Source organism: Odontesthes bonariensis, chromosome 2 (assembly GCF_027942865.1).
Source record: "Odontesthes bonariensis isolate fOdoBon6 chromosome 2, fOdoBon6.hap1, whole genome shotgun sequence".
Classification (NCBI taxonomy): domain Eukaryota; kingdom Metazoa; phylum Chordata; class Actinopteri; order Atheriniformes; family Atherinopsidae; genus Odontesthes; species Odontesthes bonariensis.
In genome coordinates this window covers 42,166,353-42,178,303 of record NC_134507.1, presented here as the reverse complement: position 1 = coordinate 42,178,303, position 11,951 = coordinate 42,166,353, and the positions used below count along the sequence as shown (strand labels likewise).

Sequence of the window (11,951 nt, the reverse complement as noted above, 5' to 3'; positions counted from 1 at the left end):
AATATCAATGCAACAACAGAACAATAAATGGAAATGGCTACACAGACCTCCTGCAAAGGTCTCAAACAAGCAAGCTTGTTCAATAATATGCTACTTCAGCTCTGCTGCAACAAACAACATAACAGGAGGTCATTCTAACCCACAGCAATCACTTTATACAATGATTTTTACACAATGAGTAATGACCAATCTTTATCTCTATCCATCCATTTTCTATTCCCACTTAATCCAATCCAGGGTTGGGGTGGTTCTTTATGCTGTAAAATATGCTTCTATTTTGGGATGGATGTATTCAATTGAATTTAATATGTAAAAGCTGAAATCTAACTGATCAAGAAAAATTGATCTCAGTGGTAAGGTACATGCTTCAAGGAATTCAAACTGTGATAAAAGCAACACAATAAGAGCAATTAATAAATAACACAGTTCTGTCATATTTATGATTTTTATTTTATTTCTACAAAATAAAACTGTTTGACTATCCATCAAAAGCAGTGATTTCATATTTTTTCATAAGGGCTTTTATGGACTGTTGAATAGTGGGGTGTATATAGTTTTTCACACACTCCTTCTGTATTTTGGCTTTTTAGTAGTCAAACAAATAATGACATAGTAGAATGTCCATGACTACAGCCTGAAGTCTTTTTGAGTATAAATGGCCAAGCATTATGCACCTGAATATCATGATTTTCCGATATTTTCTTGCTTCCTCTCCAAATCATTTAATCTTTTTTTTTTTTTTTTTTTTTCCAACATTGGTTACAGACATGCTTGACAGACCTGGGAATCAGGGACCAGAGCCACTGCTTGGGCCATCCAAGCTGCATCAAAGGCAGCAGAGAGAAGCAGCCAGTGGCTCTGGATGAGGAGGAATGGTCCTTGCTGGACCCCAAAGTAGCAGAACAGGAGGTATGCAATCAACTAGGGTTGACTCAGTAATAAGACGCTCCTGCCATGCATTCCTTGGGACATCTGTAACTTAACAACAAGACAGCTCTTTTTTACATGTTCAGGTAGAAATAACTTTAGCATCTGTACATGTTCAAATTAAATAAATTAACACCCATAACCTGTACTTAGGACCACATCCATATTTATTGATCTGAACATTCATACTTGTGGACAAGTCTGGGTTAGCTTACAGAAAACACAAAACCTGTCTTTGAACGTCACATACTCTAGTGACTTTCTGTGACATTTAGTTTCCTGAAGCAAATGTGCATCATATCATAGTAAGCCCAAATAAAATTCTAGTAAATGGACTACGTTCATTCATATGCTGCTTTTCTGGTCTTGCTAACCACTTTATGTACGCAGTATCAAAGGCTACGCAGTGCTTTTTCCTCTATCACTTTGATACACCAATGAACGTGAGTACTGAAGAAGCCTGGGATTGAAACACAGACCTTCCAATTGGTGATTCTGGAGCATGTCGCTGTAGCTCTGTGTGGGCCATGCTAACTTTGTACTCACCTACTCTGATCTGAAGTTAAACAAGCGCAAATGCAAATCAATACATATCAGGTCTAATAGCGTAAAAAAACTGGGTTTTTTTAGACTATGAATAACTCAAATAACAATTACAAATAAGTATGACCCCAACTAGAACCATGGTCCAATTCACTTCTTGTTAGGTCATTGGCAAAAATGGCCCTCACCTTGGAGGTGAAGAATATAAATTTAGCATGACCCACAGAGCTAGAGAAAGACAATTTGGAGCACACCATACTGAAATAAACAGAATTATCCATTTAGGTTACAGATATAAGTTATATGTCAAACAAGTTTTGTTTTATACATTAATTGTTCAAAATGTATGCTTATACAGTTACAGTTGGTATCTTTGCACAAGGCTCATCTTCTGATCTGAAACTCATATGTGCTACAGCATTTCAAAACAGGCAGAATGTTGCAAAGTGCCTCTAGCTATAACTCATGTTCCCATATTCCAGTAGGGACAAGTAGCAAACTAAAAGTCATAACAGCGACCCTTTCTCTCCCAGTCTCCATAGCGGGTGGGCTCTGGCCCTCGAGGACCACCTTTCTCCTTGGTTTCAGGGTTTATATCATCAGGGAACTCTGAGGGAAAACAAAAAAAACAATCAAAATCATTTTCTTTCAAGACTGCACTCCTTTTTTTTTCAGTTTACGGTGCCCAATTTCCAGTTTATCATCTCCGACAGTCACAAATGAAAGAAATATTGTGCTGAATGCTGCGCTTTGGCAAACCCACCGAGCTTGAGGTCAATTTCCTTAGTTGCGTGAGCTTTAAACCTTCTTGCATAGCCATTCTTGGCAAATGAAGTAAAATACTGTCACACAGTAACACCTGAGAATAATATGGTAGTTTCAATGGTAACTGATTTATTTATTTATTTTTTTTCAAACTTGCCTTCAGCAGGTGCTCATTCAGGTGGCTGCAGTTAGAGTAGTTGACTCATTATTTCAGACAGTATTATGTTATACACACGCATGCGCGCGCACACACACACACACACGACAGTGTAATAGTCACCCTGCACCACCATCACACACACACCCTCAGACGCATGTCTTTCTCACTTTCTAGAACATCTTTGGTTTTCTCCTCTGTGATATCAAACCGCCCCTGTGGTGTTTTAGCCTTTCTCAGCGGCTCCTTGTCCTTCACCGCTCCGCTGGCTGCACGTGAACATCCTGAACAAGACAAAGAGGGAAACAACAACGACAGCGGAGTTTACAGAATAACAACTACACAACGCCAAAGAGATATAAGTCCCAAAGTCCCTTCTAATGTGCCATCCATCATGGTAGGACTTTACATGCCAGGGTTAACCCTCCTGTTGTCTTGCGGGTCAAAAGTGACCCACGACCATGTTTAGCTGTAGAAAAAACACCTTAAACTATCTTTTTCCAACTTGAAATTTTATGACTTTTCCTAAAGGGACCCCATCATTAGAAAAAGTCATACTTTATTTTTGTTTATGTTTCCATGTGGGCTGTACACCACTAGGGTACAGAGATTGTACATTTAAACACCAGAAAAAAGTTCACTGTTTTTTTCCCTTTCCATATAATTAATTCAGAAGTAATTACTTCACATTAATATAATAGCAATAATAAACCTTTATTATGTAAAAGAAAACTGAGAAAACAAGAAAACTGTTGGTCCAACTGACAGTTGGTTTGTGGTAAAAAAAAAAAGTGTAATCCTGAAAACTGGTGATTGTCTTTTTGTATTGTGTAAAGAACAATACATGAAAAATGTATTGAATTGAGTTGAATAGATAAATAACAGGTGGTTTCATCATACAAAATAGATTTTGGATTTAAAATTCAATTAAGTTGCTTTATTTGGGGGCTTTGGTAGGGCGGGTCATTTTTTTTACCCATAGGACAAGGGGAGTAAACACAATGTTAAGACCGCACAAGGGTTAACCTTGCCGAACAGTAAGAATAAACATCACCGTTGACATCAAATGGCTAGCTATGCCCTAGAACGTATAATGGTCGTCGCTAGCTTTAAAATAATAGAATTCGCTGAACAAAAATAGAGATGTGGCCGATGTGGTGATAAGAGTATCTTCTGGTGCGAGTCAAGCTGATAACGAGGGAAGCACTAACCTGTAAAGACCGATTCCACCGCTATCCTCTTGGAAACTACATGTCTCCCAGCAGAGCCACACAGCCGCAGAAATGACATGCTCGCAGGTGACAATAAAGAAGTCAAAAGAAGACAAACAAATGAGCAGAGGCTCTCTTTCACGCTGCTCTCGGACACTTACACAACAATGTTGTGATGGCTTCGCCGACGCAAAATGTCGTCATCATTGTGCGACGGAAAACGATGACGCCAAGAGTGCTGTTTTCTTTTACCCCAATGGGGGGCGATAGAGCCTCATTTATTCAATTAGATCTGCAGTGTATTTTTTGCACTTTCAGTTTATTGTACAAATAATTTACATTCAGATCAATTTGCTATTTAAAATTTAAAAAAACGAGCTCAGTTTTTTTTTTTTTTTTCAGATTTCAGGAGTGCTGAAGACATGGTCACTGGTAACGCCTATGTTGCCTGGCTTAATCTAATATGGTTTACTCTGTTTTAATTAAACCTAAATGAAAAGCGAGGAAAAATGTCAAATTATTGTTATTTAATCCGAGCTGATTAGTAGGCCTATCTGATTTCCCCAAAAAATTAAAGATCAGACAGTAAGTGGCTGAAAGGTCCCACAAGACCTGACATATGTATTTGTAGGCTATATCCTCAGCAGTTGCTGGCATTCTGACAATATTTGAAAGCAGACATTTTTCAACGTATTGGGGGATTTACTAATAACAAATTTACTTTGTTATTGTGAAAAAATGCACTTCAGAGCTACACTTTCAATGTACTTTTGTAGTTAATGGAAAAGGAAAGTGTGTGGTTAGTTGCCTAAATGATCAGTAGACATTGTCATCCTCACTAGCTGGCAGTAGATATAGTCAGTTATATAATTTATATATAATTAGTGTATAGGGTATGTTTTATTCTATTATCTTTATTTAGCCTGGAAGGTCCTATTGAGATACAGGGTTGATTTTCCAGTGGAGTCCTGGTCAAGGTGCAGCAAAAAACATAATTTCACACAAAGGGTTATCATAAAAGCCTATTTAAAATGTTAGTGCAATGAAGATACCACAAGATGTGAAAAAGAAGGGTCACACCAACAAAATCCAACAAATTTCTCAATATAAAACAATATGAGGTTTACATCGGTTAATAATATGCCTTTAAAAGCATGTAAAGAGGAGAAAGTTTGAAGTTCAAGATTATGAAGCTCATTCTATGCATTAGGAGCATAGAAGGAGAATGCAGTTTTTCCTGGCTTTGAGTCCGTCTCAGGAACATCAAAAAATATTATGGTCATAGTAAGTCATTGATGGCTGTGTCTGAAAATAATACATGGACAAAAAAACTGACTGTAACAATAAATAGCTACATACAGTAAAGCCTTGAAACTGTTCAAATAAAAAAATATAAAAATAAAAAACTTTCCCGATACTTAACACAAATAGTAGTTGGCCTTGCAAATGTGATGATGATAACATGCTATAATGGCTTGACTTCACACATTTAAACTGAGCTCAGTTGAACCATTTTAAATGTTTTATAATGTATTTAATTTAGACCAGTTGAAAATCTGTTTAAGATTTCTGGTTTCTGTTTAAAAGGAAATTGGTTTGCTGTGAGTATCCTCAGTATATGTACACCATAGCCATCATTGGGCTTTGAGCCAATTTTGACTAGTTTAGTACTGAAGCATACTGGTTTGTACACATTCACAACTGTTACCAAAACGAAATAGTAGTAACCAGATAAATACAAAGACACTGAAATTACTGCTTGGGATTCGTTACACACTCATGGAAGCGTCAGCATCAGTTAACTTCATAGAAAGTCCAGTAAAAGTAGAAACGTAAGTCTAGTCGATATTTGCTGTGAGCACACTTTGCCTTTAAAACAGTATCAATCTTCTCAGCACATTAACAGAGCTCTTTTAAAGGTAATTCCTGGCAGGGCAGGAATTTTAGATAGACTTAAGATAGACAAAGACTTACATTCTATTTCTGCCTTCATCAGTCTACTTCAGTGACTGACTGATTCTAAGGTCTGGAACAAGGGAACATGTTGACTGGTACATCCACCTTGGAAAATTCACAGTTCTTCTCTGGGTCTTCTCATTGTCTTATTTCTCTTCATGTATTCCCAGAGTGACTGCTGGGCTTTGAGATCAGAGCTCTGTGAGGGCTATACAGGACTTATGTTGTTGAAGAAAGATGCTTATGGGATCGTTCTGAAGCTAAATTAATACGGGATATTGATTGTGACACATGTTGACACCTACTGATGTTGTGCAATCAATAAGAATCTAGGCATGTTTTTTCCTAGAGGTTTTAGATTGAACAGTATACAGCGTGTTAAAGGACAAGACCGTTTTTTTTTACATTGGGCCCTTGATTTCACATTATAACATGATGTTCTACTCACCCCTGCTTGTTGTTGAACATTTGGAGCTGTTCCGAAGATATTCGAGAGGCGTCTGGCTGCTCTCTTGAGATATTCGGCCATGAAACGGTTTCCTATGGGCAATGTTATACAGGCACAAACTATGCTGTTTATAATTTATTAATTACTGTACACTAGCACTGATAACGTGGAGGTGCATCGCTTACTTCAAAAAATCCGGGTTATGGTAATTTTGAATTTTTGTCGTAAAGTGGGTCTGTGGGCTGTCTGTGGTAGTAGCACGACGATGACGTCAGTAACACCCACTTTACGACAAAAATTCAAAATGACAGTAACCCGGATTTTTTTAAGTAAGCGACGCACCTCCACGTTATCAGTGCTAGTGTACAGTAATTAATAAATTAGAAACAGCATAGTTTGTGCCTGTATAACGTTGCCCATAGGAAACAGTTTCATGGCCGAATATCTCAAGAGAGCAGCCAGACGCCTCTCGAATATCTTCGGAACAGCTCCAAATTACCAACAACAACAAGCAGGGGTGAGTAGAACATCATGTTATAATGTGAAATCAAGGGCCCAATGTAAAAAAAACGGTCTTGTCCTTTAAAGATCTGACTCTGACATCGTGTTCATGCTGCCTTTAACCGACTCTGCTATTCTAGTTTCCATTTGTCCAGTAGATGTTGAATAAGCAATGTTTCAGCTGGGTTTATCAGTATTACTTCTAGTTACCACCTTTTTCCCCCTCAGTAAACAGATATATGTTTGTGTGCGTGTGTGTGCGTGTGTGCGCGTGTGTGTGCGTGTGTGTGTGCGTGTGTGCGTGTGTGTGTGTGTATGTGTGTGTGTGAGTGGGTGTGTAAGCCTCTGAGTCTGAGGAATTTCAGAAGGATTCGTTGCAGCTCAACTCTATCGACTAAGTGCTGATATTTCTGAGTGGATGATGAAACTCTCCTTCACATTCCTCTTAACCTTTTAGAAGGTAGTCCTGGAGAATGTCAGTTCAAATAAATGCACACGCAGTCTATCAAACAGCTGACTCAGCATGCACTGCTGACTCCAACACATATTAAAACAGTCTTTGACAAAATGTCTTTAATGTGCATCTTGGAATTTTGACACATATGCAAAAATATCCAAATATGGCTTTGTGAGTTGTGAGATAATGGATATGTAAAAAAAAAAAACATGCAGAATGTGACAGCACAGACTGGAAAAGAAATTAACAAATGCATTAAAAAAAATACTGTGGCACTTTTTGAATTCAAGTCTGGATTTGAAAGAAAAAAGTAAGATTTTCCTCAAAGTTTGTGCTAGTCCTAGGTTTGTGAACTGCACTAGTCTTTTTCATCTGAGATCATCCAATAAGTAATGACTGTGATAAACAAGATGATCTCTCCACATGCACATATATGGTTTACATGTGCACTAGCCTTTGAACACAAAAAACAATGGACAAAAACTTGAGAACATAGAAGCAGTATGTCATGGAGGCTGAGAGGCCATGCTTGCAACAGTTTTTTAATATAATTTCCCCCAAGACCATGAGTTAATTATCTCTTTATCTTGAGAAAAAGGGCTAGAGGCTTTTTTTGTGGTGATAAATTTATGTTGTTATCTCTTTCTAAAAAAAGTGTTTGTGCCATTGGGAAGGTTTCTTAAAGGGGAACTCCGGGGCATTTGAAGCGCAATCCCATTGCTAGAGGTTGTCAAATACTGATAGTAGGACATAGACTGGTGCAAATCGGCGCTCCCTGTGCGGCGATTGCGCTGTTTGTGCAGCCTGTCATGCTAGCCAAATACGTGGTGGCCAATGGGCAAATTCTAAACCTTCCACGTAAAACAACAACTTGCACACTGCAGAAACATCACACCACTTTATAAACCATCCGACAATAAAGTCACAAGCCTTACCATCAAAACCATATGCATGGTTCTTACATTACTGGCATGGGGACGTTACAAAACAACTTTATAAACAGCATGTCACTTATACAATATTACTGGGCATGTATTGTTGTAATGTTTTAAATACTTGAACGCAGTTTTTCTAGAGAAGATAATTGTTTTGTATATGGGATTATCGTCCATTGACTGTTTTGGGCTTTCACATGCGCGCGCATACCAACAACCGGTAAGTGACATGCTGTTTATAAAGTTGTTTTGTAACGTCCCTATGCCAGTAATGTAAGAACCATGCATATGGTTTTGATGGTAAGGCTTGTGACTTTATTGTCGGATGGTTTATAAAGTGATGTGACGTTTCTGCAGTGTGCAAGTTGTTGTTTTAAGTGGAAGGTTTAGAATTTGCCCATTGGCCACCACGTATTTGGCTAGCATGACAGGCTGCGCAAACAGCGCAATCGCCGCACAGGGAGCGCCGATTTGCACCAGTCTGTGTCCTACTGTCAGTATTTGACAACCTCTAGCAATGGGACTGCGCTTCAAATGCCCCGGAGTTCCCCTTTAACAATGACACATTTTTTCAAATAAGATCTGCTACTTTTATGTATTTTTTTTGTATTGTAAGTGGTTGAGCAGTTGTTATTTTTTTCTATATTTATCAGTTCTTCATGTTTCTTTTAATTGTATTACATTCACACGGCTTTTTGTCTAAGGTGATTAACCTGCAAAGTGGCTTCATAACAAAAAAGTTGCTGTAACGAACTCCTTGTGACTTTTATTTACTCTTTCTTTACTTGTGCCCACTGCTTCATACTTTATGTTTGCTGTTTGCTAATGAGACCGTAATTAAGCTCAGGCGGCAACACGTGGAGCTTCAATGTGCTCATGAGTTAATGTGCTCTTGAATGAGTTCAAGACCAACATAAAAAAAACTGCATTTTCACTTTTGAGATTAATAACACAATATTTTTCAAAAACGCCTTTGCCACTTGTTGGTTGGAACCAGGCAATACCATTGGTTGGTTAAGGTTCGAAAAAGATAACAATTATGGCCAAAATACACTCTCTCTGCAAAGTGGCCTTCCCTCTCATGGATGCTATTTCGCTAATTTTTCACATACTTTCCTGTGTAGTACATTTGTTATCAGAGAATTCCACAAGGGGGCGCACCTTATCACTCAGAACAGAAGAAGCTGCTGCTGATTTAGAGCATGTAAACAAGCGCTCTGGTAAATGGTAAACATGGCGTCAGTAGAGGATGTTAACATTTTGTTGATCCTAAGATCACAACTCAAAGAGTGATAGTGGCAGTTTCATAGATGGTATGTGAGGCCCTAAAATAAGCACAGCTTTAGAAATTGACTATGAAAAACATAGAAACATCAAAAGTAAGCCTACACACCCCCTACAGGTCATAGATATTTTGCAACTCTTGTACGCGTAAGATGCATACAACCGACGCAGGATACGTGAGGCAGCCATGATAAACTTGCTTATGCGAGCTACTAGCAAGTTTATTTTCAGCCTAATGTTTATATCTGAGGACGTGCACAACCAACGCACCAAACAAACGCAGGATACGTGACGGCATAGTCTAAATATTGTTACAGGCGATGCAGTGCTTTCTGCCCCTATACACATTAACACACCGATGGTAATGTGGAGGCAATGTGGAGGCAATGTGGAGGCAATGTGGAGTTCAGTGCCCATTGACACTTTGAAAAGCCAGTAATTGCCACAGATTGACAGCTCTAATCCTGAGCTACAGCTTTCCCAAATCTAAAATACTTTAGGAATCAAAAACACTTTGTTATTATTAGAAAACAATAAAAGTTAAGACTGAAATCGCAACCAAGACCATCACCTTCATGGACTCCATTTTCACAATTCACATGCTGCTGTTCTCACTACCATAAGAGGTTGCCTATTCTACAAATGTAATTAAGGCACTTTCGACCTGAATGAACAAACAGCCCATTGGGACATATTTGGGTGGAGGTGGATCTATATAGCCTATAAGAATAGGTACGAGCACATGGGTGCAGATCCCGGGGGGACGGGGATTTCTGAAAAACATGAATTGTCTCCAATAAAAACACCCTAAATTATTCAAAATTTAACAAATGTATTTTCAGACTTCACATTCTTCATATTTTAGATTCACATCTAAGAAGACAAATAATGTTTGACAAATATATCTCTGACACCACATTCCATCTCTGGGTAGTTTCTTACACAGACACTGATGAGATCAGCAGGCTTTAAAAAAAATCTTTCTCTCAGCTCTGGAAAGTGGGGACTGGGGGCTAGGGTTACATTTTGTTGATGATTTTCATGATTTTGTTGAGTCTACTGGTCAGATTGATGATAAAAAAAAAAGACAACAAAGGTACATTTTGTTGATGATTTTGATGATTTTGTTGAGTCTACTGGTCAGAAATATGATTTTAAAAAAAGAACAAGTTAGATACATTTTGTTATAAGGACTTTTTTTTTTTTACAATAAAACATGACTATATAAATGAATGGATATGAATTAATTGTCAAGTTGTAAAATTATTTATCCTCTTTTGTATCCAGGAATTGTCCAGATACAGATATTAAGAGTTATACAGACAAGAAGAGTTATACAGATGAGAAGAGTTATAGAGATACAGGATCTCTTCTTCCAGGGAGTCCTGGAAAATGACAGATGAAAACAAAAAAGGATCGATTTTATATAAATTTATGTAAATAAATCAGATTTTGTTGGGTCAACTTGTGTTGGGTTTATTGTGCTCTTAGAACTGTCTTTTTATTTTTTAGAACTGTTTACCAGCATAACTGGCACTGTAAAAACATGATCAGTTAGTTTACACAACTTGGTTAGGGCTTCATATTTTAATATTCATCCATATTAATTAATCATGCATAAAGTAGTCCCATACACTGTGAGAAAAGGAAGATGGTGAGAAGAATTAGGGATCTGGGAGGGTCGGAGGGAGGCTAAAGATAAGAACGTGAGTAGACATTACATGCCCGAGACTCTTAAAATTATGATTTATTAATATAACAGATAAGTAAGCAGTGATACGTGTTGTGGGCTGTTTAATACAAATAAACAAGAAAGGTAAGCACAATGAATGATTCCCTGTGCAGTACTTTTTGAATGATATGGTTGTGATTTATTTTATGGTGGTATGGTATGAGTTGCATACAGGCAAAAAAAAAAAAATCACTTTTGTATCTCCCCCAATCCTGACATCAGACATCTGCACCCCTGAGCACACATACACACACACACACACACACACACACACACACACACACACACACACACACACTCCCTTCCCACGATGCAACTTTATTGTCTCCACCACCGTCATTAATCACAGTAGCCTGAGTGTCAGTTACTTTTAGAAATTTTGGGTTATTGACCAACCAACATATTGACTCTGTCAATAATAACATTCATTCGTCCTTTTGTCTGTGGGTTTGTTCCATTACAACTTTGTGCCTCTTGTTTTCACTTTGGTATCTACACACACACACATCAACAATGCAGTGGCAGATAATGAAAGTAATTGCCAATAATGTATTTTAAATACTTGATCACGAATGCTCTTTGTGATTGGTCAGCTCAGATTCACAGGTCTGAAAACTGTTCACACTTCACAGCACAGTGGTAGCAGAGCAATAAGAAAATATGATCTGTAAATACTATAATAAGAGTCCAAGAAAACATGAAATGTGGAACACTGTGTATCCAAAGTGCCATGATATGATTTTTTTTTTTTTTTACCAATTTGTTTATTAATACTTAGGGTTTGACCAGGTTGAATAAATATTTGATCACTGTTACTGTTGTTCACCTTATGAGATCATTTTCATTCTGAAAGACCACATTTGAATTTACACAAAGGTGTTGAAAACAAGTGCTTTGTTATTTTGCAGTTGAGTGAAAAGTCCATTAATATAGCTGATAAGTACTACATAATGATAGCAACACATAATAATGACAACATAGCTTATTATTTTTGTCTGACATAAACATAAATGAAAATATGTTTTTGAAACATCA

At 37.6% G+C, this 11,951-nt stretch overlaps 1 protein-coding gene across 1 annotated transcript; it reads right to left on the bottom strand.

Annotated features, from left to right (window-relative positions):
* Positions 1–1,071: 1,071 nt before the first annotated feature.
* Positions 1,072–3,801, bottom strand: sdhaf4 (succinate dehydrogenase complex assembly factor 4). Its single transcript, XM_075485912.1, has 3 exons — positions 3,604–3,801; positions 2,563–2,676; positions 1,072–2,079 (listed from the first exon to the last, which is right to left on the bottom strand). The coding sequence occupies exons 1-3, from the start codon at positions 3,680–3,682 to the stop codon at positions 1,970–1,972; spliced, it is 303 nt and encodes a 100-aa protein (XP_075342027.1). The 5' UTR covers positions 3,683–3,801; the 3' UTR covers positions 1,072–1,969.
* Between the last annotated feature and the right edge of the window lie 8,150 nt (positions 3,802–11,951).

Coding starts and splice junctions, on each gene's coding strand:
- sdhaf4 (XM_075485912.1), bottom strand. CDS start 3,682: ATGTCATTTCTGCGGCTGTGTGGCTCTGCTGGGAGACATGTAGTTTCC. Junction 2,677..3,603: donor GGTGGAATCGGTCTTTACAG/GTTAGTGCTTCC, acceptor TGTCTTGTTCAG/GATGTTCACGTGCAGCCAGC. Junction 2,080..2,562: donor AACCAAAGATGTTCTAGAAA/GTGAGAAAGACA, acceptor GTTTTCCCTCAG/AGTTCCCTGATGATATAAAC.